This window comes from Petromyzon marinus, chromosome 18 (assembly GCF_048934315.1).
Source record: "Petromyzon marinus isolate PM22_M1 ecotype Great Lakes invasive population chromosome 18, UKy_Petmar_22M1.pri1.0, whole genome shotgun sequence".
In the NCBI taxonomy this organism is placed as follows: Eukaryota; Metazoa; Chordata; class Hyperoartia; order Petromyzontiformes; family Petromyzontidae; genus Petromyzon; species Petromyzon marinus.
Window position 1 is genome coordinate 86,833 of NC_133684.1, and position 26,467 is coordinate 113,299.

General features: G+C 42.8%; 2 protein-coding genes across 7 annotated transcripts in view; one reads left to right on the plus strand and one right to left on the minus strand.

Annotated features, from left to right (window-relative positions):
- The first annotated feature begins 1,622 nt into the window (after nt 1-1,622).
- On the plus strand, nt 1,623-9,152 carry LOC116943511 (uncharacterized). Of its 4 annotated transcripts, none has more exons than XM_076067767.1 (4): nt 1,623-1,783; nt 5,881-6,510; nt 6,820-6,875; nt 8,817-9,152. In XM_076067767.1, the coding sequence occupies exons 2-4, from the start codon at nt 5,881-5,883 to the stop codon at nt 8,923-8,925; spliced, it is 795 nt and encodes a 264-aa protein (XP_075923882.1). In that variant the 5' UTR covers nt 1,623-1,783; the 3' UTR covers nt 8,926-9,152. The 4 variants fall into 4 exon arrangements, with proteins under 4 accessions (XP_075923882.1, XP_032812291.2, XP_032812290.2 ...); XM_032956400.2 differs by having other exon boundaries at nt 1,630-1,783; nt 6,679-6,875; XM_032956399.2 differs by having other exon boundaries at nt 1,631-1,783; nt 5,881-6,875.
- Nucleotides 9,153-15,037: 5,885 nt separating this feature from the next.
- The window catches only part of LOC116943514 (ubiquitin-like protein 3), a 187,883-nt gene continuing 176,453 nt past the window's right edge, over nt 15,038-26,467 (minus strand). For all 3 annotated transcript variants that reach the window (XM_032956408.2, XM_032956407.2, XM_032956409.2), the window contains exon 5: nt 15,038-24,705. In XM_032956408.2, coding sequence (XP_032812299.1) covers nt 24,653-24,705 — 53 coding nt within the window. In that variant the 3' untranslated portion in view covers nt 15,038-24,652. The remainder of the gene's footprint in view (nt 24,706-26,467) is intronic.

Below are 26,467 nucleotides of genomic sequence, written 5' to 3' on the forward strand. Positions count from 1 at the left end.
TGAGGTATCGGCTGACGTGGCGGTTGCGGGGGCTTGGGATGACTGAGATAGGAAGGAGCTCTCCTTTGGACTGGCCGGGGGGCTGGGTCAGCGACGTGGTGGGGAGCTACGTCGGGCAGCACGGCCTGAACCGGTGGGGGGGCCGGTGGGCTCCCAGGGAGGTGCGAGCTGCGGCGGATAAGGAGGAGGCCTGTGACGAGGTGGCCGGTGCGAGGAGGGAGATGCACGGGAAGATTTGGAGGAATGTGTTATCGGCAGCGCTCACGAAGGAGCAGAGGGACCTGTCATGGCTGGCTGTCCGGGACAAGTTGGAGACGCGGGGTTTCTTGTACAGCCGCCAAATGGCGCATACCCCCAAGTGTCCGAGGGGCTGCAACGCGGACGAAACTGCATCGCACGTGATGGTGGCGTGGCCCTTTTGCCCAGGAGGTCTGGAGGAGGAGTAAGCCGTTGCTGGCCCGTTTCGCGCTGTCGAGGGTGACGGCACGGGACGTCATGTGGGGAGAGCTGCGGGGGGTGGGGAGGGAGGACAGGGACCAGGTGTGGGCTGTAATAGGAGCGACGAAGGAGGCGCTGTGGAAAGCGCGAAAGGAGCTGGAGGGGTCCCTGATGTCCCCGTTGGAGACATGTTATATTGCGAGGAGATGGTTGGAAAGGGTGGTGGAGGTGGACCGGGTGAAAATGGGGCGCGATGCCGCAAGGGAACGATGGAAGTGGCCGCTGCCCAGGGTGGGCTAGGGCGGCCGGGGGGGGGCCTCGCCGGCGTCTGGGAGTGAAGGTGTGCGTGACTGGAAGGGGAGGCTGCCCCTCCAGTGCTGTGGCAGGGGTGACTCCGGTCCAGAGGATGGGTCGGTGGCCGAGCGGGGCCTTTATGGCGCGAACGAGGGGGCGGCCCCTCGGTCTTTGCTTTGTTTTGTTTTTGTTGTCTCCGTTGAGATACTGAATACAATTTTAAAAACCGTAATTACCAGCGAAACGTCGTACTCAACTGTAAATGTTGTGGATTCACTCAACACACCGGAGTGGTAAAGTAGTGAACTAATTGTCTTTTGTCAACGTGACACTTTATTTTGCTGATTGGCCGTGTCCGGTGGTGGAGGGTTACGACACATTTATAAATAACGCGATCTAACCCAGAAACCTTTATTATGGACAATCACAACTTTGCCTAGCTATATAGCTATATTTTCTCCTGATGACGATTGCTTGCGTTGCGATCGAAACGTCGCAGTTTCTTTTTAATTTTCTTTGAACCTATCTTACGTGACTTTACCGAAAGACCCAAGAATATGATTTCCTGTAGTCACGAAAGCTTTAAGTCAAGAGATTAGCATTTAATGGCAGATCGCAGAGCCGCAACCAACGGGTCGGCACGCGAAGTGACTGTGCGAGTGTGAACCCTGTGTTCCTGCAGTCACGAAAGCTACAAGTCAACATCTATCATCTACGTGACTATTTTTTATTTTTCTACCTACGTGACTTTACCGAAAGAACCAAAAAGTATGAATCCTTGCAGTTACGAAAGCTTCAAATCTAGAATTAACAGACGTTGGCTGTCGTGCCATCGAATCGAATTATCGCTTAATATAAAACGCGATTCGCGAATCGATCCAGTTTCGTGACGTCAGCGCTCGCCCTATTAACCAATCACGGGAGGCGCGCGCGGTGACGTGCGTCACGAAGTTTGAAATCTTTAACGGTCGTCAGGGCCTGGGTTCGCTTCCAGTCCCCGATACAACATTGGCGGAGAGGGCGCCATCGAAGCACTCTACCTCGTGTTGAGGTGAGTTCATCTTTTGGTAGTGCCAGGGCTGTCGTCATCCTGTGTACATTGTCATTATTCGCGATATCCGAGACGGCAGACCTCCCCCTCATCTCGGAAGCTAAGCAGCTGCTTCGGCACCCACTCCGCTTTGTTGCTATTTGCTGTCCGCCTTCTATAACCCCGCAAATTCGTGAAATTCTATAACCCGCACTGACCAGCGTGTTTCTTTTGCATTGTTTGTAACTTTCTGACCCGCCCCTACTGGACATCTGTGAAAAAGAGCATTATAGCTCATCAGATTCTACAGCCTAAAGAAGGATTATGCGGTGAAGTATGGTTCATAGCCCACGACCCGCGACGGTGTGAGGAGGCTCCACCTCGGGTCATACAACCGTGTTATATCCGGGACACGGTATATCTACTCGCGTTATTTAGAGGACAAACGATCTGTTACTGGAGTATGAGAGTATCTGTCGAGGGACTTGCCCTGTTGTGGTCATCGAAAACAGACCATACAATATAGCGACGCAATGCCCGATCCACAAATACGAAAGGAGACGCCACAGTCAGCTCCTGATGCGGATGTCTGGCTTAGCCAACCATATTTTAAAATTGTACTGCAGTTGTTGCTCTGCATCTTCATCAGATATACACGGAAACGTAGACTGGCGTATTCTTAGCAGCGCTTCGTCTGGGTTATATTTGCTATACGGACTTGTCTACAGAAGCATGTACATCCCGTTTCGTGAATCCACTGCCGGACGAGGGAGGAGGGGCCTTCACATTCCTTGACCATACTTCACCATTCTAGATTTGAAGCTTTGGTGACTGCAAGGATTCATACTCTTTGGTTTTATTCGGTAAAGTCACGTAGGTAAAACAAATTAAAATAAAAAAAAACAATTAAAACACGACGTTTTGGAGGCAACGCAAGCTTCCGTCTTCAGGTGGGACAAGATCGCTGCACCAAGGTATACATACTTTACCACTAGGCGGGAATAAAATTGGATCGGGGCACGGGAAGAGAGGAGAGACCGGTATAGATACAGAGACAACGGGACAGAGGGACACGTAAAGATCTACAGAGATAGACCAGGAGACAAGACAAGGAGATACAAAGAGACGGGTAAATGGAGACGTACAATTATACAGAAGAGTAGAGACAGGCAGGTAATGTATAGACACACTGTGAGTATAACATAGGAACAAGGGAACGAGTGAGCTTGGGATGGTGATTGCCAATTTAGTGACTATCATGACGTAAAGCCAAAGTGGTGATTTTTGGGAGTGATGAATCCGATGTGGTGTTATTGACCTAAAGCCAAGAGGTGATTCTTGATATTGGTAAGTCTGAAGTGATCTTAGATCGTTGCAGAATTCAGGTTCTTATGAAGCTGTATATATATTTTTGCATCGTTGTAGGATTCGTGTTTGTTGATATTGAGCTGTACAGGGACTCCTCTACTTACGAACATTCGACTTACGAACTTTCAGAGATACGAACAAACCTCGATTTAAAGCTTTCGTGACTGCAAGGATTCATCTTCTTTGGTTCTTTCGGTAAAGTCACGTAGAATGAGAATAAAATAATAAATTGATAAAATAACACAATAATATTCTCACGACGTTTTGGCCACAACACAAGCGGTCTTCATCAGGTGAAGGGGGCCGAAACGTCGTGAGAATATTGTGTTATTTTATTTTAACAATTTATCATTTTATTCTCATTCTACGTGACTTTACCGAAAGAACCAAAGAAGACGAACAAACCTGCCCGTATGTACAATTGCTTGTTCGGACCGAGCGTCGTCAGTTCAACATTAGATGGCGGTGGTTGTTCACTGTCAAGCACTGGCTTGTTTTGAGTCTCAGGATCCAAATACTGAAAGGTGTTGGCAGCTGTTCACGATACTATTGCCTACTCTTTGAGTCTTTCGGTAAAGTCACGTAGATAGAAAAATAATTAAAAATCACGTTTTGATCGCAACACAAGCAATCGTCTTCAGGTGAAAAAATACAGCATATATCACATTTCTCCTGCCTCAGCAATTCGCCTGCTGCATTTTTTTCACCTGAAGACGATTGCTTGTGTTGCGATTGAAACGTAATTTTTTAAAATATTATTTTCTATCTACGTGACTTTACCAAAAGACCCAAAGAGTGAATTCCTGCAGCCACGAAAGCTAAGTCAAGATACTATTGCCTGGTACCAGTTGATTTATGAAGAGAAGAGAGCAACTGCGCAGACATCTCATGGTAATTGTTTCAAGAGAGTAGAGGGGAAAACACCAGCACCAAAGGGAACATCTGCAGAACATAAACAACCAGTGCCATCCACATCTGCAGAACATGAAGAACCAGTGGCATCTACAGTAGATTATAGCCATTCCCCGTGTTAACTGTACATGCTGTTCAACATGTTTGGAATTGACAGAAGTAAAATTGGGCTTACGAACAAATCCACTTACGAATAGACCTCTAGAACCTAACTTGTTCGTAAGTAGAGGAGTCCCTGTATGTACAGTGACTGGATAATTGCAGAATTTGGAGTTTGTTGTGCATATTATCTGTGTCGCAGATCTTCGTGATCATAATGCAGGACTGCATATGTTTTAATATTGGCTGGACATTGACTGGATCTCATTCACATGTCGAGGAATAAGGGTTTTTATATTCGAAATTACTATAACATTGTGGTGGTATTCGTTGGGTATTTCGGTAATGCCACATAAATAGAAAATAATAAAAATATCACGACGTTTCAATCGCAACACACCTGATGACGATTGTTTGTGTTGCGATCAAAACGTCGTGATATTTTTATTATTTTTCTAAATACGTGGCTTTACCGAAAGACCCAAAGAATATTAATTCCTGCAGTCATGAAAGCTCTAACTCATGGTGGTACTTTAGCGTGTGGCCCTAGGGAGCCACACTTACCACGTGGCCAGAAGCACGTGGCCTATCAAATAAAAAATATTCCCCATACAGCAGAGTTCTTCATTGCAAGGCCCACGTGCCACTGGCGGACCCTGGTGGCCTTTTGTGCAGCCTCTGACATGCGGCCCGCGACAATACACAAATGTGAAAACACCCCATCTTGCTGTCAAACCCAATAGTTAAAAATGTGTGGCGGCCCTCACACTGATGTCTTATTGGTAAAATTGCCCCCCCCTCTGAATATTTGTGAAGAACATTGCCATATGGCCCTAGACTTTTTGGGCAAGGGCTGTTAGCACCTAATGAAGGCCGGGACGGTACATGAGGCTGGTATGATATAAAAAAAAAACATCCTTTTTTACACGAAGGGGTGACCAGCACCACGCCCAGCCGCCTTGGTCCTGTTATAAGTTTCTGACCCATCGGATTCTTCCAGTCTAAAAACAGATTCTAATTCTCTATCCCCAGTAACGATGATACATCGTCGCTCCAGGTACTCATTCGACGCTGAGTCGACTTAGGAGAGAACCAGTTCAGATAATCGCCACTGATTTTGTCCGTGATTAGAATCAAACACGGGTGACTGGGTTCGCAGCCCACTAACCGCTGCAATACTGCTCCCTACATGCCTGAAGACGTACAGTACAAAATACTAAATGTAGACGAAACATATTTATATATTTAAAAATATACTTCATCAATATGTATTTATGATGTTATTTACATTGAACAATTATATTTATTATGCTTATATTTAGTAAATAATTAGTATTTTGTAATGTACGTCTTCAGGCGTGTAATCGCCAAAATGCTTCCGTTCACGTGGTACGTCTGTCGCCCTCGGGCCACGCGCTAAAGAACCACCGTGAGGTTCCCGAGCCATAACCTTTTATATAAAATGGGGAAAAAGGGAAGGAATGAATGGATGTCAAGTGAACTCTACATACATCCAAGAAAGTGAAAATATAGCATTTTGATCATCCTAAGTAAGACTGAACATATGTTATCATGCACAATGTATTACTGATAGTGCAGAGCTCTCGATTACAAAATAATCATGCTGGTCTTTTGCAACTAGTCTCAGCCCACATACAATGAGGTGGGAAATGCTGTGCAAGCATTGTATTGCATTGAAAGATTGTCATAAAGCATTTTCATTTCTTGTGCTCGAACAGATGGCTCCTAAAAGGTACGTTTCAAGTGGAGCAAACGTCACATCATCATCCTGTTTGGCAACCACTTCTGACTTGTCAATGAAGATGCAACGCAAATCCATGCGTTTTCCGCACTCTCCGGTGCTCATCGGTAACTTCACCGAAGAGCTGTGCCAATTGGGCAGCTTCTCCAGTGCAATTGCAAACACAACGTGCCAAAGTGGAGACCAAATTCCCATGGAAAATGCAAAGCCGCAAGCCAAGCAGCCACGAAGACGATCAACGCTGTCTCAGGCCTTTCTGAACAGCAAGAAAAGGTCTATCAAGTCCGAATTCACCGGCAACAGCAGCATCGAGACTCGGGATGAAGAAATTATAAAGGTGGTTGAGTTGCAAGCAAAGGGATTGTGGGACACCCAATTCAGAGGAATGATTTCCCCAAAGGTCGTCGTCAATATGCCTTTGGAAAACCCACGCCGCAGACTGTCCAATGTAAAGAGGATAGAAGCATTACCATTCGTTCCTTTGGAGAATGTTGAGGAAGCAGCACCAAATTGTGACTCAAATCTGTTGCTGTGTCGTGAATTTAATGCCAAGCCTCTGCCTGATATTGATGAAGCCCTAAGGCTGATTTCTGGAAGAACTGAACAGGTAGGAAATTGTTTAATTTCTCCTGCATTGGTGGACTTAATTCCCAGTCCACCAGTGGTCCCCAGTCAACCCGTGCACCTGGTCCCCACACAGAGAACACCACGCGTCTTGAGAAGCCGACCAGCCATTGCTTCTCGGACAGGGGCTGTCCCTCTTGCTCGCCCACAGAGCCCGCCACGACCACCACGGCCGGCACAGCAGCGAGTGGCGCAGAACACTGTGGCCAAAAGCAACCCTGACAAGGCCACAATAAAGTCGAACAGCTCCAGACAACTCCAGATGACCAGAAACCCCTCCACTCCACCGCAGAATAATTCTGGAGCCAAGATGCAGCAAGAAAGACCGACGTCTGAAGAGGACCGCAGGTAACGTGTGATGAGCAGTATAAGTTTGTAACACACAATGCCACTGCGTGAAGATCTTGATATTGATTCACATGTTAGAAATGTCTTTTTCCTGCACCAAATATTGGTGCAGATCTGAGAAGTGATGTGTTTTTGCTAATTTGGCAATATGTGAATCTGGCCGTAGTCTGATAAGACAGGTGAGGCTTGCTTGGTGTCTCAGGAGTACAGTATTGCCATGTCGGCACAGCAGGCAGCTCTCAAAATCCGAATTGGAGCAGCCACCGATTATTACACCAGTGGACTACGTACAGAACGGCCCACATTTCCGCATTTCCGAATTCCCCACGGGATATGCGCACGGGGATTGCATACATTTCCGCAAGAATGTGCGAATGATACCGAGTAGCCTTAAGTCTGCCATCACTCTGACACAACTGCATGCAAGGAGAGTGCCCCCATATTTGTAGGTGTTTGAGCAGTTATATGTCTTTGTATTCTCTCTTGGTGTTGTTGCTTTCTGTAGTTGTGTTTGAGAGGTTTTTGTGTGTGTGGTTATGTTAGCACACTTTTTGTGATTGTAGTAAAAAAAAACTTTTATTTTATCAGATAAGGCTCTTTTTCAGAAGTGACCTGGCTATAAATGATAGCCCAATTAAGTGGATTATCATGTGGACATTTTTAGCAGCCAAATACTCCCAATGCATGTTTATAAAAGTGGAGGGTAAAACCGGAGGATATGGAGAAAAATTCACGTGACCACAGGGGGAACATGCCAACTCAATGCTGTATACAGGTGTAGGGATCGAACCCATGGACTCCTGTATACGAGGCAAGGAAGTTAACATCTCACCACCGCGATTTGAGTGACTTATGGTTGTGGTTGTCAACATTTAGCGGCAGCAGCTCCTTTTGCCGCTAAATGTTGAGTCAATTTGAGAGCGGTGGACACTCGCGTAGTAAACAAGGGGGGTGTCTACTTCGTCAGACGCGAAGTTAGCTCTTCTCCCTGTGAAGAGATTTAGTGTCCATTAAAATTGACTCCAAAATTCCCGTTGAAGCCGATTGGCTGGTGGATTGATGAAGTCATCCAAAGCAGTGACTGTCAAACAGTCCATGTTTGTGAAACAGTTGCGAAGCGGCTGTTGACTTCACTTTTCTCACTACGAATTTTTGTTGCGTACGCAAATCGTTTCATGCTCAGATTTACTCAGTATTTCACTACTCAGGGCCCCAAGTTCTCCAGTAGTAAATTGTGTCTCAGCTTGATCACTGAAGACTACATACAAAAACCCATGAAATTAACTTTGTTTTATAATTTAATTTGGCGTATATTATTCTATTCGAGAATTACATATTTTGGTTTAACATTTGACAAACACTTTTCAGGGTATATGGATAAATAGGGTATTGAAGTTACAACTGAAGCAGTTTTGTGGCATCATCTGGGGCAGGTCTCTGCTAATGTTAAAAGACACAAGGATACTCTGTTCCACTATATGTAATGTTCAAATGCTTGATTATGTACAATTACAATTTTTTTCTAATGCAAAATAGCATCCTAATTCTGCACATTCTTCATAAAGTTGTCTGCTTCGTAATCAGGAGTCACAAGTAATTTGCATCCATGTATTTTACAATAATAATGATTTTTTATTTAATTATACATTAGCATATCCTTATGTTATTAATTGGAAGGTGGCAGCTATGAGGTGATGTCCACAATAAGGGTTACCATAGTATACGTGTGGTACACACATGGCTTGTTGTTCTTCCCCCGCACATCTGATTTGCACGGTTGGCTACGTACGGTGTGAAAAAAAGTTCAATATACATTAGGGTTGGTGATGGGCTGCTGAGGTGTGTGGTTTTTCCATGATCCGAGGCAGCCCGTATCCAACACGTGAACCCACTTGTAAGCGTTGCTGCAGCATCATCAAGGTGTTGTGTTTCTTGCCGCAGACTGCAACTCAAGGGCTGGCTCCTCGCTCAAAGGAAGTCTTACCGACGACCCCCCATGTCGGAGGAGGCCCCCATCACCAGGGTTTCGGCACGAAAGATGGCGGGCTGACTCAGGGAAATAAACAAGATGCCCGCGAACGTAAAGTATATGGGTGCGTTTTAAATGCAATGCTTTTGCAAACGCATTTATTTTAAATCCAGCGAAGAGTTGATTATGGGAACAAAAGTCTACAAGTTTGTGTTTTTTGTTTAAAACTCCAGTGATAATTTGTACGATATATAAATAGACATGTAATAAATTCATTCTCCCAATCATGATTTGGGGCCGTAACTCAAGATTAATATGTTGTTTGTGGTGCTTTTACTGTCCTTTGCCATCTCTTGCACAGTTGTGCATACATTAGAATATTTCAATAAATGTAAATAATCCATTCTTGCACGATTATCATAATCACGAGAATCGATTTTAGTTAATTCATGGATCATTACATGCAAAAATGAAGGATTCACAAGCAGCTTAACACTTTTCATGCAACTGACAATTACATTAATCGTTTTAACATTTTAGTTTGTAGTCATCTTCGAGCAGTCTTTAGAAACTGTTTTAGTTTTACTCACAGTTACTGCTATAGCCATGTCAGCAGGTTGTGGGAATACTATTCATAAAGGTTTTTGGGTAAGATCGCGTTATTTATAAATGTGTCGTAACCCTCCACCACCCGACAAAGCCAATCAGTAAAAATGTGTCATGTTGACAAAAGACAAATAGTTCACTACTTTAGCCCACCAGTGTGTTAAAGAGTGAATCCACAACATTTTAAATTTTTGAGTGTGACGTTTCACTGGTGATTACATCAGCATCATCGGGCAATTATCCAGAATAGTGAAGCCCTCCACCTGCTCCCGGTCTTAAATAGAGCAGCAGGGTGACGTCATCATTTAACCCAAATAGATGCAGAGATCAGAGGCGGAGAGGGGGGGGTATTGTAATTATATAATAGACGAGGGGGTGGGTGGCCAGCACCACGCCCGGCTGCCTTTGTCTCCCCAGTGGCAATGTTCACACACACCACAGCAGTTACTCGTTTGAGGCTGCGTCGACCTAGAGGGGGCTCAGGACCGGTTCAAATAATCGTCACTGGTGGTGGCCGTGAGCGGGAATCGAACTCGGGTCACCGAGTTCGTAGCGCAGCACGCTAACCACTACACTACCGCTCCCCCCCCCCCCACACACACGCGTGCACGCGCGTCCATAGGTACACATACACGCGCTTGCTGCAGACAACTTTCAGGGTGTGTACGGCAGTAAACGACTGAAGAAATAAAGCAATGCTGCGCGAAGAACGCCTTAGACCTGCAACACATTTGTATGGCACTTTACTCGCGCCGCGGAGGGTTGGGGGGGTGTGACATGAGCAAGCACACTGCATTACACTTCCCCATGCGCGGGTCACATGACAGATGTGACGTCACAGCTCACTTGCCATGCAAAAAAATGCATTATTGAGCCCTCCCCCCCAAAAAAATATACAAGTCTATTTTAATAATTTTTACATGGTCTACAGTCTGGAAAGTACCCACATGGCAAATTTCAAGTTCGTTGCATGTTGGGAAGTACGCTAAACATTTTGAACAGACACATTCACAAATTTCCCTTTTATATATAGAGATTAGTAATCAGTTAATTGTTATGATTAGTAATCAGTTGTAGATTAGTTGTAATGTGGATTATTTAATAACTGAACCCAATCACTATACCCAATTATGTGCAGAAATCAGAGGTGGCGGAGGGGTATATGTTTATCTTACGTCTTTTTTTATGTTATACTAGCTTATATACCCGGCGTTGCCCGGGCCCAAAAAATATTTCAAAACAACTGTTAAAAATCTAACCGCAGTGCGTACTGACTATGGTGGTACCTGCTATAATTACAGCAGTGCATACCGACTGCGGTGGTACCTGCTATCACTACAGTAGTACATGCTGACTCTGTAGCAGTATTTATCTACTCTATAGCACAAAGTACTCACCTGACAGTGGCGTGGTGAGGCCTAGTCCAGTGCAGATCCTCCAGCCTCGCCTAGATTGTCCAGCCGGCAGAGGTAGCACCATGGCAGGCTGGGGCTGGGCTGCTACCCCTGACCCCCCCCCCAGCCACGATCTCCCCAGCCGCTCTGCAGTAATATCTACGGCCTTTAGCGACTGTATATATTAGTAACTGCACGCATCGGTGTGGGGGGGGACATCACACAGTGAAGATTTAAGCTCGGCGTTTAGTGTATTTTTTAAGCATCTTTAACGCGAAAGAAAACGTCCCCCACCAATTTGGCATGGTCCGTCCCCCCCACCAAAGGCGCGTCAGTTGGTATGGTCGTGCACAAGTCCTAAATAAATAAAGAGATAGCGCTAAAAAAACGCACTCAATCGCTAATTAAACTTATTAAAAGTTGACGGATGTGAAAAAGGAATAGCGCTTGCTCACGGCGGGGCTTACGGCGTGGTACCTGGCTATTTTTATTTCACGTAAACCCCACCGTTGGAGAGCCAAATCCGTCGCAAGCGTGTGAACACACAGAGCCACAAACCGACAAAGACTTATTTTACTTTTATATATATACAGTAAAACCTTGGATTGCGAGTAACTTGGTCTGCGAGTGTTTTGCAAGCAGAGCAAAAATTTTAAATAAATATTATTTTGATAAACGAGCGAGGTCTTGCAATACGAGTAGTACGTATACACTTTGTTTGCCGAGCGTCACGTGATCACAACTGATATACGAGTGCTTTGATATACGAGTGCTTTGGATTACAAACACGTTTCCGGAACAAATTATGCTCGCATTTCAAGGTTTTACTGTATCTAAAATTTAATGTAACACACTACTAGGTAATAGGTATTAGTTTTGGATTTAAAACATTTTGGACTTTTAAGGACTTGTCAGTTTATTCCGATCATTTATATTGTGTAATAATGTAACATGTCTTAATGCTAACAAAACTGACATCACTGGTTTGAAAACATTTGGTGTGACACAGAAGTGATGTCACTTCCCATACCATCTTTACATATCAATCCAAAACATGTTTTCCTTGAGCTATCCCGTATTTTATTTTCAAGTCTGATCTTATTTTCAACTCTGGAACACATCCAAGTCTAGGTATAATTTTGACTTAACTTTCGTGACTGAAGGAATTCATATTCTATGTTTCTTTCGGTAAAGTGACGTAGATAGAAAAAATAATAACAATTAAATAATGAAAATGAAAATAAAGTGAATAAAAAATAAAAATATCACGACGTTTCGATCGCAACACAAGCAATCGTCATCAGGAGAAAAAAATGGGGAAAGCTGCTGAGGCAGGCTGTTTATAAAGGTTTAGAGATCGACGGGGCAGCTAATGTTAATGTAGAAGGCTCCGACACCAGCAGTAGGTCTATACCAATCAAAGCATTGCACCTCGCTCCACACACCCACACTGCTGACGGTGGAGGTGGACAAGAAAACACAAATCAAGTCATGACCCAAAGTGGTTGATGACATCTTTCCAATGATTGCCGAGTTTAAAACCGTCGTCTCTGTTGAAATTGTCTATATATGGATGGCTTCGTGAACGAATCTTTGTTGATAGCCAGTCAGCTTGCAAATTACTATCGTCTTAAACAAATCAATTTCATGTGAGCCAGCTGCATTTAAGTAATGATTAGCCACGACAGAAATATTGGTCCTGCCGTGTTTCAGATCTGCCTCATGCTCACGAACATGGTCCGAGACATGTCGCTTGGTTTCCCCCAATGTAACTGCTGCTGCAGATACAGCTTAGTTTGTAGATGCCGGGATATTGCATGTGAGGAATCTTGTCCTTCACAGATGCGATTAAGTCACGAATTTTATGCACTGTGTTAAATTGGACCTGGATCTTGTGTTTGTTCAAGATTGTGGAAATATATTTGGTTATCCCTGCTATGCAAGGTAAGGTGATGGTTTTGATTGGATCTTCAGATGGCTCTTTCCTCGTGGTTGGGGTGATGGCTTTGCGGATTGTTTAGTCAGAATATACATTAGCCTTGAGAGCCTGGTGTACGTGTTTGAATTCACTGGTCAGGTGTTCATGGTCGGAGATACATAGAGCTCTATGGTGTAGCGTTTTGATGAGGGAATTCTTGTGGGATGGTGGTGGGAATCAGGTTTTAGGTAGGTGTCAGTATGGGATACTTTACTGTAGACAGTGGCTCATTGAGCCATCTGGTCTCTTTTTGATTAAGACATCCAAGAAGGGTAGCATGCCATCCTTTTCTACCTCCATGGTGAATTTTATTGCTGGGTTGTATGGAATTTGTGGTTGAGGAATTGTTTCAGAGCTAGTCGACCATGTGGCCAGATGATAAACGTGTCATCCACGTACCTCTTCCACAAGGACGGGCGTAGAGTGGATGCCTGGATGGCGTCCGTCTCAAATTGTTTTCCATGAAAATGTTGGCCACAACCGGAGATAAGGGAGAACCCATTGGAGTGCCTTCAATTTGTTTGTAGAATGTTCCATTCCAAGTGAAATATGTATTGGTGAGGCAGTGTCTCACCAGGGCTGGTACATGAGCATTCAGTCCTTGTTGGACCAAATCTTCAACTATTGCAATGGTATCGGGCACAGAAACTTTTGTGAACAGAGAAACTACGTCGAAGCTAACGAGCAAATCACCTGGGGATGGTGAGATGTCTTTAATTGTCGATACCAGGTGAACTGAGTTTAGAACAGAAGAGGTCTTACCAGTGAATGGCTGCAAGGTCTCGGACAGATATCGGGCCAGTATATAGGTGGGTGAGCCAATGGTGGAGACGATGGGACGAAGGGGTGTACCTTTATGGATTTTTGGTAAGCCATATAGTCTGGGTGGTCTTAGCAGCAGAAGGTTTTCAGGAAAAACGTTTAGTCTATTCAATTACTGAAGCTGAATCAGTGATTATACTGTTCGTTTTTGTAACGAGGCAGTTGGTGGGATCTCTCTTCATTTTTGTGTAGCTGCCATCATTAAGTAGGTCCTGAATTTTATTGTACACGTTTTTGTCCATGATGACCATGGCATTGCCCTTGTCGGCTGAGAGGTTGACGATTTCTTCCCTCTTTTTTATTGAAATAACTCAAAGCATGCCTCCTTACTGATGTTGCTGACTGGTATCTTAGCGCTTTTGAGGTTTGCAGCGATTTCAGATCTTGTCACGTCTGCAGCGATGTGTCCAAAAACCCTTAAGTGCTACATCGAACTGGTCAATGATGTCATCCACTGGTGTTTGGGGGTGACGGCAAAGTTTAACCCTTTAGCTAAAACCAACTTTAGACCATCGGAAATAGAGCTATTACTCAGATTAATAACAACCTTGTCAACGTCTTAACTTTTTAAAGTGTGGATCTGGTTTCTTCTTGGAAAGGAGGTTGAACTTGGAAATCAGGTTATCTTTACATTTAGCTGACATTGTTGCGGCTGATGAAGCAGTCATGTTATCTACATGTTCCCAATCAGATATAGACATTTTTTTCCGTCAATGTTAAGTGTGATTTCAAGAGTGTCTTGTCTACATGATCTAGTTCGGTACGGAGTAGTTTAATTCTCTCTGAGATCAGGGCCAAGCTAGCCCTAAACAATATTCGTTTGTCATTGGAAGATGTGACGGCAACAGAAGTCAGTGTAAATGAGATCGGTATTACCTTAGAGTCACGGCATCTCTTCATAAATGTGAGTGACTCGATCAGATGAGCTTTCTTGTCTCTGAGTTTGTTAAAAGATCTTATGGTTGTGTGGAAACCCTCCCCATAGAGGCGGTAAAATTTTTACTTTCAACTTTCGTGACTGCAGGAATTCATATTCTATGGTTCTAGGTATAATTATACATTATTGGTTCTTTTGGTAAAGTCAAGTAGAAGGGAAACAATAATAAAACAATTCTCACGACGTTTCGACTGCAACACAAGCAATCATCATCAGGTGTGAAAACCACAGCAAGAAAATTTAAAAGAAAAAAACGTCCACTTTTTTCAAATTTTCTTGCTGTGGTTTTCACACCTGATGATGATTGCTTGTGTTGCAGTCGAAACGTCGTGAGAATTTTATATTTTTATTATTTTATTGTTTCCCTTGTACGTGACTTTACCGAAAGAACCAAGAATATGAATCCCTGCAGTCACGAAAGCTTTAAATCAAAATAAAATTATACAGTTGACGCAATTGGCAATTTGTATTTATTCAGACATTACAACACATCAAGCACTCTGCCTGCTTTGATAAATAAAGAAGTTCAACAAAACATTTAATATTTTTTAATTAATCTGTATTTACAAAGTTTCCCGATTTTGCACGACAATCACGCTATTTATGTTGGCGACACTAGGGGTCAACACTTAACCAAATTTATAAGCCTATATGTACTTTGTCATGTACATGTTTGAAAAAACGTAACAAGAAATTATAAAAAATATACAGCAAGTATACACACTATGTATGCATATATAGATTCTATCCATCACTGGGGTGGTAAAATGAGCACTGCCTGATTGGCTGCAAGTGATGAATGAACAGCGGTGCTGCAGAGAGGCTGGCGCCTGCCATTGGGAAAATGGAGATGAGTGCCACCCAATGACGAGAACGTGGCAAAATAGGAACAAAGGGAAGGTGCAGCCCCACAATTGTTTCCTAACATTGCTGCTGGCAGAACGGTATCCACTAGAACACAGCTAAGGAGAGCTCCACTCTAGAGGATATCTTTGCCTATTTTTCCAGGTGGCAGTACTTTACCCTATCACACGCAGCCTGCTGATGAAACAACTGCTAGATGGACTGAGGTGGGACAATTTGTAAAAATTTCCAATTTATACTGCCGAGTCCAGTGTGCTGCACATCGATTACACCATGGCAAGGACTGAAAATTTTACACAAACTGCGAAAACACTCTGACTTCAGATAGGCTTTGTTTACTGATGGGCAGATATACAAACCAGTACACGGATTTCGAGTTTACAATACATATTGCTTATCACTTTGAAAATAGAGTAATCCATTTTTAGAAACACCACAAAAATGAAAATAAATTAAAAAAACAGCCTCTGCACGATTCCCACCAATTTCAATAGACATGAAATCTCTTAACACTCGTCTACAAAAAATGGAAGCCATCGCCTTCCCAATATTCAATCAGCTGTTGAAAAATGTTTCATTTTAAACCAGTGGAGTATCTATATATGGATCACCCTATAAATTGAGTCAATCATTATAAATCGTCAAAGTGAATAACAATGTTGCACTGTGAAGGCAAGCTATATTATTTTTGTGCAACATAACTATGCGCAAAGTGGTTCCTTTCCATATCGCCACAAGAGTGATTTAGTCCCTTTAAAGCGCTTCTGCTCAGGGCTCTCATAACAGCTGATACGTATAATCGTTATACGAAGGTGTCAAAGAAGTGTCAGACTGACATTTATTTTTCAGTAGTAACAGAATCTATCATCACATTTAACATCAATGCCGTTTTAATATAGTACACATCAATGGAACTTCAAATTAATGACATTACGCTAGAGTGAAAATTTATACTCTTTAGTTATATTCGGTAAAGTCACGTAGGTAAAATAGAACCAAAGAGTATGGATCCTTGCAGTCACGAAAGCTTCAAATCTAGAAGTGACAATTTACTAAGTTTTTTTTAATAGCCCTAGACGTGTACATTTTGCATTATGAACATAACTGTAATTGCCAGCATTCACATGCAGCGAACGTGTATGGCAGCATTGCCATACAGAAGATTAGTTGGGTGCAATATAGAAAAGTTGGTGGACAGTTACGCTTCTGCACTCACAGGTTCAGCTGCAGATTTCAACGGTGGTCAAAAGTTGTCCTCCTGAGACCTGGTCAGTACTGCTGTGCTCTGCCCAAGCAAATATTTCTAATTTAGCAGATCACTTTCTCACTGCATTGTGTCAGGACAAAGCCATGATGGTAACATTGCTGTTTACATTTACGCATGCAACACATTTGCCGACACCGCTATTATTTTCCGAACAGGATGTGTGTGGTAATTTGCTATTGAAAATCTCCTCCAGTCTGTTAAGTTTTATACTGAGAGCGTTTAACGACGGTCCACCAAGGAGGTATTCATTTCCTTGAATTTCTGCCAACTAAAAAGCAATTCCGGGACATAAATAAGCAACGTAATTACATACACGTCAAAACAAGCCAATTGTGTGCCATTAAGTTCGTTAATAAACTACTATCTTACATTTGTCAATGACAAACGATAAAGGTGTTAAATGTACTCGTACTGTATACAAAAAAAACTAATCAAAAACATACGCGGACATGATATTTATTTTACAAATGAAAGGTAATGCGCATTCCATGTATTTTGGACAGCACAAGTTACAAGTATTAAAATGTGCCCTCATGGGAGGCAGCCTAGAGCCACATCTACAGTACATTTAGAATAGTTGAGGTATTCTAGTCAAGGATGGTCATGACAAAGATGGTACCAACTTGCATTGGGCCGACGCTTCACGTTCGGAACCCATTTGTGGTTGTTCCATACACATGAGTCCCGTACAAGGTGCAAGACCAATACATATGTGAACTCCATCAACTGGGCTCGGGATACAAATGAATCTTGTGAAACAAAAAACAAGATGTAACACGCAAAAGTTCTCAAAAACGGCAGAAAGCGATGACTCATTATGCCTTGCGTGCATCTCATGACCACTACATTGTGCAATGCTCTCAGCCTTGTCTAGACCACCAACTAAAAAGAGCGCTGAAAGTATGACTCATATTATTTGGTCTTTCGGTAAAGTCACGTAGATAGGTTGAAATAAAATAACAAAAAACTACAACGTTTCGATCGCAACACAAGCAATCGTCATCAGGAGAAAAAATAGCGGGAAAGCTGCTGAGGCAGGATGTTTTAAAGGTTTGAAATGGGTGTAGCCCAAGAGTCATAAGCGAAGTGGGCGGGGCTAGTGAAGTTAAAGTGAGAAATGTGCATGTAAATGTAAGATCGGAGAGGTACCTCCACGATGACGAAGCTGCGGAGGTGGCCATTGTATTGAGAGATTAGCATGTCAATGTAAGATCACAGAGCCACCGCTACATCGAGGAAAACGAGCAACGGTGGCTGTGTTAGTGAGACATTTAACCTGTTAATGTAAAGACATTGAACCTGTTCATGTAAAACCAGAGTCGAAAATTACTAACATTGGAAGGTAGGATGGAAATATCACAGCCCCTTATGACAAACTGGTTAATAACGTCCTTCCAATGATTGCTCTGTTTGTACCCATCTTCCCGGTTGAAGAAATTGTCTATATATGGATGGCTTCATGTCTTTGTTGATAGCCAGTGTTGCGATCGAAACGTAGTTTTGTTATTTTTTCTTTTCTTTGAACCTATCTACGTGAAATTACCGAAAGACCCAAGAATATTAATTCCTGCAGTCACGAAAGCTTTAAGTCAAGATTTAGTATGCCTATCCTTTAGACCGCCCACTCGGAGACAAAAGTCTGGCCGTCCCTTCAAGCAGCAGTGGAGCACAAATGTAGACCAGTTTTGTCCTCATTAGAAATCCTTGGTCCAGGACAATCATCAATATTCAATGCTGCCTTATGTCCCCGGGAGCCCATATTTAGAGCGGGCTTATTACAATATGGGAACCCATGTTTTCCTGTGGATAGATTTTTTTATGTATAGAAAGTTTTGGGAGTGGAATCACATGGTATTGTCATTTTTGTGGGCGTTTTGCAAACTGGGAACTCCAATACTAGAATGGCTAAACAGCGTGCATGCACAAGAAAATGTCCTCCTTTAAAAAAAGTATACATCACATATAATAATAGTTATCCGTGATTAACTTATATAAAGGGATTTAGATTACAAACTTGGGGTCATTACCCAGTATAGAGTATCTAGTTATTTAATGCGCCTCTAATAGAAGCTTTTGGTGTGCTGTAACGTTACCAAAGGGTAATGCATAATATACACTGTAGGCCACAACATCCATGGATTTGAGAACTTCTAACAATAAACATCATTGCCTGCATGCATGCTCACCATGGCACTAGCTACACAAATAAATTACTATTTAAAAAGCAAACGGCATTCTTTTTGTACCCTGCGAGCGGTCAAATTAAACATCCAAGGTCTACTTGTGTCCTAGCCATGCGAGATAAAAATGTCTACATGTGTGGAGGATATAATTTTTTTCCAAAAGTCACAACAATTTTATGAAACTGCTCTGTTACGTGTTTATTCTCTAAACATTTTTTAAAACAAGGGATACAACAATATTTGGAACTGAATTTCAAATTTCCATTCAAGTTCTAACATCTCAAAGATCTTTCTCTGAGTGACACACACAATATTCTAGAAATATAGTAAGTCTACAGTGAAATACATATTCTGGCTTCATAATATAGACACTGGTTCACCTCGGTTCATACGATAACAATGTTTCAAGAATCACACATTAAAACTTTAACAGACCTTGTAACACACAGTCAATCTTAATTTCATGATTTAGCTAAAAGCAAATATGGTATAATATATTGTGTTGTATACACAGGTAGTCAAAAACTTTTGAGAATGGAAAATTACAAATTTACATAATTTATTTTACAATCTAGCAACTTTAAACAAATCTGTTAGGATTGGGCTTAAATTGATACCAACTATAATTAGATTACGAATTTTCTTGTTTCAACTGTTTTGTCCACTACTCGTATGCAAACATAATTTACGTTTATAGTGAATGTACAGTATGTAAACATACTTGGACACTTTAATATCCCATCTACAGCATATGTCAATATATATGGACTGTTTGTGTATACTTGCATATATACGCGCGCACCACACGTACACACAAACATGCACACACGCTCACACGGGGTTTTTGTGGCATGATTGGGCACGGGGTTACCCCTTGTACACAATCGCCACAATGATTTGCGTGCTGAAAACATTTGGGGCAAAAGTTATACTGTTCAGGTTATGAGATGGGAACAATTACCCAAACACTGATGGACATCTCTTCAAAATTATATTTAGGGAAATTAAAATAAACATGAGGTTTTTTGGATTAGATCGCATAAATATAAATGTTTGTTAAAACCTGCCACCACCCGATACAGCCAATTATTTAACCCCAAAATAACCCAATGAATAATATTGGTCGCGAAAGCCTACGTATTAAACTAGAAATAAACATACAAACCCATTAAAAAAAATATGACCTTCTTAGGCCGACACCTAGATCATTATAGCCACATCAAGGTCATGCCTAGGCTTACAGATAATGGCGTAAGGTGTATCCTTCTGGGGTTATTCAGGTACCTCGGACTCAAAAGCTGAAAAACCTTCCTCTACTGAGACATTCAAAGTCCCTCGGGCAAGTGTGTCTGAGAGAGTTAATACACATTTAACTGGCTTGCCATCAATGCATTTGTCTAGCGATCTAATGCATTGGCCTTTGCTGAAATGGGTTTTGGCCGTCCCGCGCAAACGGAGCCCCTGGTGTTCCCACGCCATCGATTTGGCTGATTGAAATAAACCTGCCGATGAACGAACATTACCTATTTCAATGACGGCGTTTGGGCGATGGTGGTGGGGGGAGATGAAGGGTAAGGGTGGAGATGGATTTAAAGGGGTCAGTACTCCAATGCCTGAGCTGTACTGAAACAATCCCTCCACAGCCACGTCACGAGGGACTTGTACGCACCGCTTTACGTGGCGACGCAAAATAAAGTAAGCGATGTTGTGCCGCTGGGACCCCCCACGACATACGTAGCACAGTTAAATCACAAAACGGCCTTTTATACGGAATAGCGCTTTAATCAACCTCTGCACATACACCGCTCATGAATGAATGTGCCTTGTGAGAATTCCCGCTGCCCGGCTCTGTTAAAAACCACCATCTGTCCAACAGAAAATTTGACCACGGTGGGTCGCGTTATGTTGATGGATGTTTCCTATCAAGGGGACTTAATGCCTATTGTCAACAGTAGTAATTTGTGTAGACAGCTGAGGGCTGCAGGCATACAAAGACACAATCTGGTTTTCTTCTCGGTGAAAAACCTTTTTCTATATTTGTGAATGAAAAATGCATAACAAGGTGCAATTTTGGTTAAAAAATTCAGCTGAAAGGATGTCATCAGGATGAAAATGATAGCGAAAGTCTTGGAATACACGCATCACTAAATGAAGCTATCGAAAGTCCTTACTGCTCCAAAAACAAACCAACCCTCCAATGCATATACTCGCTATTTGGCATTCTGACATGAGGCTTTGCGTCACATGGTCTGTTGAAAAATAAAGACATGGGCTCCAGAGGGGATGGAGTCACTCACAAATGAGCTATCTGCCAATAATATTTGATTCTGGACCAATGAAAATAAGTGAAAGCTCGATTGAACTCCGATGCAGCGGGGTGATGCAGAGAGTGCATGGCAGACTTTCCCTTTGTAGGCTGAACACACGTTCGCCAGTGCAGCCTTGACTTTGTCTTTTAGCAAAAGACTTCAGTGAAATCACTGCAAATTAGGCTAAACAGAATGTCACTGAACCACCATGAATACCTCCTTGCTTTGAACATTCATAAAATGTCAGTAGCAAGGTGTAAGACGTTGCTGCCTGCTGCGCATTTTAATTCCAGCGCGGGTGAGGAGCGTGGTCAATTGGGTCTCGGTGATAAATGGACATCTTTTAACTGCGTTTTTGAAAAATGCAATCGCCCGAAATTACATGTCCCATTGTTAAGAGTCTTGATTTAAGTCAATAGCCTGCTTAGTTTGACCAAAAGCATCTCCACCTCATTAAAATATTGCCATACTCAAAGGAAAAAAAAATGAGTTGGTGCTATTTAAAACCAATATCCACTGCAACACAGAAGTTAAGTGTACTGTGTACTGCCTTTACAGTTTTGAAAGTCCCACCCTATGCTGCGAGGCAGTACCGGCTAACAAAGAGCAACTTCCACCTTCCAGCATGTTTCTTGAGTGTGTCGCTTCGCCCCAGTGTCACTCCGATCGTGATCTCGTTATCAAATCGGGAAACAAAAATAACCATTCTAGTGTCCCATAGAGCAGTGCATCCTGTCGGGTTAGAGAACGGCCCACAGAAGTGAATATTACAGAGCTACCTCAAGAGATTCCTTCAAGTGACCTCTGGTCCACAGTGGAGGGTGGCAATGTTTGCCACATGACAGTCAAACCGATAATACATGAAATCTTGACTTAAAGCGTTCGTTACTGCAGGAATTAATATTACTTGGGTCTTTCGGTAAAGTAACGTAGATAGGTTCAAAGAAAATAACAAAAAACTACGACGATTCGATCGCAAAACAGGATGACGGCCGCTTGTGTTCCGATCGAAATGTCGTAGTTTTTTGTTATTTTCATTGAACCTATCTACGCGACTTTACCGAAAGACCAAAAAAATACGTTAATACATTCTCGGAGTTGGAATTTAATCCAAATTAAGTGGGAAACTAAATGTAATGTGATGGATGTTTTCGCACAATCATTGACCATTGAAGAGACTATCAAATCACTAAATTTACTTCTGCCGAATGTTGTCTCGTAGCTGACGTCACGGGGCTACTAGGGCTTGTGGCTGCGACTTCAGTAGTGGACGCTATGATGCGGTTTATGAACGTCATGTAGCTATGACTTGAATTATTTGAACGTGATATTCAAACTCTTAACATGCAGCTTAGGTACAAAGCAATCACTGTTTATGGTTTGGGTTGTCATCTTTTAATGATTTCCAAATAAATGAGTAAAATAATAGTACATTGTTATACTGCGTCTATAACCACTATCAATATGATTTCCAAATAAATGAGTAAAATAATAGTACATTGTTATACTGCGTCTATAACTACTATCAATAAAAAAGTAATTCAATTTTCTATCTATTGATTACAGATTTAAGGGAAAAAGCCACGCAGATCCAATTTCCATCCCTTGGGCGAAAGCGTAAAGATTAATTAATCGTGGGTGTTAAAGGTTAATGCACGTTTAGGTGCCCTGTGAGAGATTGATAACTAATGGTGACAATGATACCCCATTATGCCTTGAATCAGTGCCAGGCAGAGGGTTCAGAAGGACAGGTGATGAACTTATAACTCCATGCGGGCGTGTGACATTGGCAAAAGTATATTCGAGTGTATGACGTCCCAAACTAGCATTTTGCTTTCATCTCAACTGTATAATTTGTCCATTATTCACTTTTACTCGTGCTCTAGTCAGGTGAGTGCACATCTGCGCACAGACGCACAACAGCCCATTTACCATGATTGTGGCAATGATGATGTGGCATTGGTAGTGGGAACACAAAGAAAATATGGCCAGGCAAATAGAGCCAGCCCCACCACTGTTGTTCATCTTGTTGTTTATAATAGGTGCTCATTATAAGCTACTTGCCCCTCGGTCTCTCTCGTATAAGAGATGGTTATTTGTGTGTATGTGTTATATATATTTTCGGGCCTTCCCCAGGTTGACTCAGCCTTAAACAGGCACCTGCTATGGTTTGTGAACATCGGCATTGGGGAGACGCATGCATGGTGTGTCGGCCACACCACCCTGTTGGCCTTGTTGGATGCTCACCGCCAGCAATTGTCCCTCTGGTCTATGAGAAAACAAGATCTTTGCCCATTTTAGGCAATGTTGTACAATGCACTACAACCATCATCGGATTCTGTTTCTGAATATGGTTTCAGTTAAAGATCGATATCTTGGAATATAGAGGTGAAAATACTCTCATTATGTTAACTGAAACATAGAACTGCATTGGCAGTAGTTTATAAGCTCAGGCCAAAAAAAAATAATCACAGCCATCATTTAACACTGCCCGAGCATCAGAAAAATATAGATAACATTTTGGCAATGGCCTTTTCAGATCTCTCTCTCTCTCGCCTCACGAGGGTCACATACAATCATCACATCTCACGATGAGATGTGGTCAGAACTCTGTGGTCCACGTTCCACAACAGCAGTGCTCCAAATCCTTGGTTCTGAGGCCACATTTTTCTGTCACAGTCAGGCCAAGTGTGTTAATGGCAAATGCGGTGAGATTTTCTCCGGTCTTACACCAGTGGCTAGCTAAGTACAGAAGAGTATTTGCAAACCCCAGTGTACACTGCTCTACGACACTGAAATGCAACGATCGTATAAAGTGATTATATTTCTGGCAGGTGATTGTAGCGAGTTAGGTTTTAATGGAGATAAGCTTCAATAGGACTCAATCAAATACACACAGGCACAAACCTAACTGCTTTAATAACACCACACTGGCTTTATTACGGGATGGAGAAAAGCAGAACGACAATGGGCAATGCTTCGAGGCACCCACAATGCCTGCTCTTCCACACACGTCCCCCTCAAGCCAACCACCTGCCACAGCTCCGGTTATTCTTTCCCCCAAACGTCATGGAGCAATCCGTTTAAATAAGAAGAGCATGAGAAAAGTGACCTTGTTGACATTACCGTATACCTCTTACATCGCGCGGGACTAAACGGGACTGGGCGGTCTGCTGCCCCCCTCCCCCCGGCTATCTTCATCGTTAATTACAACTCTGAATTGAAAAGGTAAACGAGCTTTACCCTACAACACCTGCCCCCATCCACTGCACCCCCACACCCCTCACCCCCCCAATGACCGCAGCACCCCCACCCCAGCTCCCCACTGCTCTCCACATCCCTAAAAATCACAGCCTCATGTACTCCCGAGGGAGAGGTGGGGAGGTGATTAATGGGAAGCGGCCAGCAGAGCTGATGGCTGGTTTTGTTTCATTTCCACGAGGTGCGATTAAAGGATCACGCAGCAGCTGCTCTCCTCCGTCTTGCCACGGTTCCTCTGACCTGAGCACAGAACAAAACAGGGCCGTTGTGCCATCATTAGCCGGGCATTGAGATTACGACAACGACGCATTGCTCGTGTACTTGTGTTTAGGTTGTTGTCCTTCCCCTGGCACCTCCGATTAGCACGGTTGGCTCACGTACGGTGCGAAACAAGTTCAACATACGTACCGTGCAAACAAGATGCACGCTCTTTTGAATAATTGCATGTTTATATGTATTCATATTTACACTGCCTATGAGCAAATCACCCGGAATGTGCCAGATCCCATGAGAGCTTGGAAGCTCAGCTAGATCGACCTTGGATAGCGCTGGGTTGGGCGACCACCTTGTATAACATAGCCTGTTGCTGTGGACCTACGTTGTCAGCAGAGGGCAGTGCAGCAAAACCCATTGTGCTTTGCCGCGTTCCAACATCCATGCTGCCCATCTTCGCCAACCTGCACTGACCAGCGTGGTGAAGTATGGTGAAATGACTCCTCCCACGAAAACTTGCATGTTGTGGTGTGGCTCTCATCCAGTAGTGCATTGAAATGACAGTTGTACATGTGCACGTACATGCACGGTGTAACGAGTAAATTCCTTTGCCTCCTCTCGTGGGTTTCGTGCCAATCTCTACGGGAAGCAAATTACTTGATTCAATGTTGATGGAAACCACAATTAGACGTTTTTAGCACTAAACATAATATTTGGGTGCCAAAATATATACATTTTTTGTTTTACAATTTGTTCTAGTTACAAGCAAAGATTTGACTTTTTGTGTAAAAAGTTTAGCTCTCTGGCCCTTCCAGAATGTAAATCAAATTTATATCGGTGACAGCCACAATATGTATAGAGTATGTGCCAGTTGGTTGCTTGTGTCTGTTAATTAGTTGCATTTATTTAAGTCGATACCCAATAGGAACAGCAGTGCAGCATGGCTGGGCTCGTGGGTGGTTATGCTTCCGCTGCGAGTGAGGAGGGCATGTCATCAATGGCAACTCCATGACCCCAGACATAAGGGGCTTTTAATTATGCTGCCACTGTGACGAGAGCACTTTTGCAAAAAGGGCTAGGCGTTTCTGGTTTATATACCGACGATTGTTGCTTTGGGAATAGGATTAAGACAAATTAGCCAGGTAACCACTTTCAGGAGGTTGATGGAGTTTAGTGGCTTGACGCGACGTGTTCCTGCGATGTCATGAAGGGATGCTCTTTTAAGTTCTACGTATCTACGTTGAAGGAAAATTAAGATTTTGACGAAACGGTAAAGTGCAAGCTGATGATGGAACAAGCTGACTTGGGCAATTTGACATGGAAATGGCATGGGGTCAAATGTGAAACACGATGACACTTCAATTAACAGGGGTCTGGGCGCAGGGAGAAGCCACGCATGCATATAAGTGTACATATTCATACGCATGCACATGAACTTGTGCATACACACAGGCGCATCATGTGCTTTCATTACTCTGGTACTTATATTTTGCACAACGTATTGATGTCTGCTATGTACAGTAAAACCTTGGATTGCGAGCATAATTCGTTCCGGAAACATGTGTGTAATCCAAAGCACTCATATCAAAGCACTCGTATGTCAGTTGTGATCACGTGACGTCGGCAGACAAAGCGTATACGTCCTACTCGTATTGCAAGACCTCGCTCGTTTATCAAATGATTATTTATTTAAATTTTTTGCTCGTCTTGCAAAACACTCGCAGACCATGGTAATCGGAAGTGCTATCTATTTGCATTCATTTTATGTAACAAAAACAATACATTTCAG

Coding starts and splice junctions, on each gene's coding strand:
- LOC116943511 (XM_032956399.2), top strand. CDS start 5,881: ATGGCTCCTAAAAGGTACGTTTCAAGTGGAGCAAACGTCACATCATCA. Junction 6,876..8,816: donor ACGTCTGAAGAGGACCGCAG/GTAACGTGTGAT, acceptor TTCTTGCCGCAG/ACTGCAACTCAAGGGCTGGC.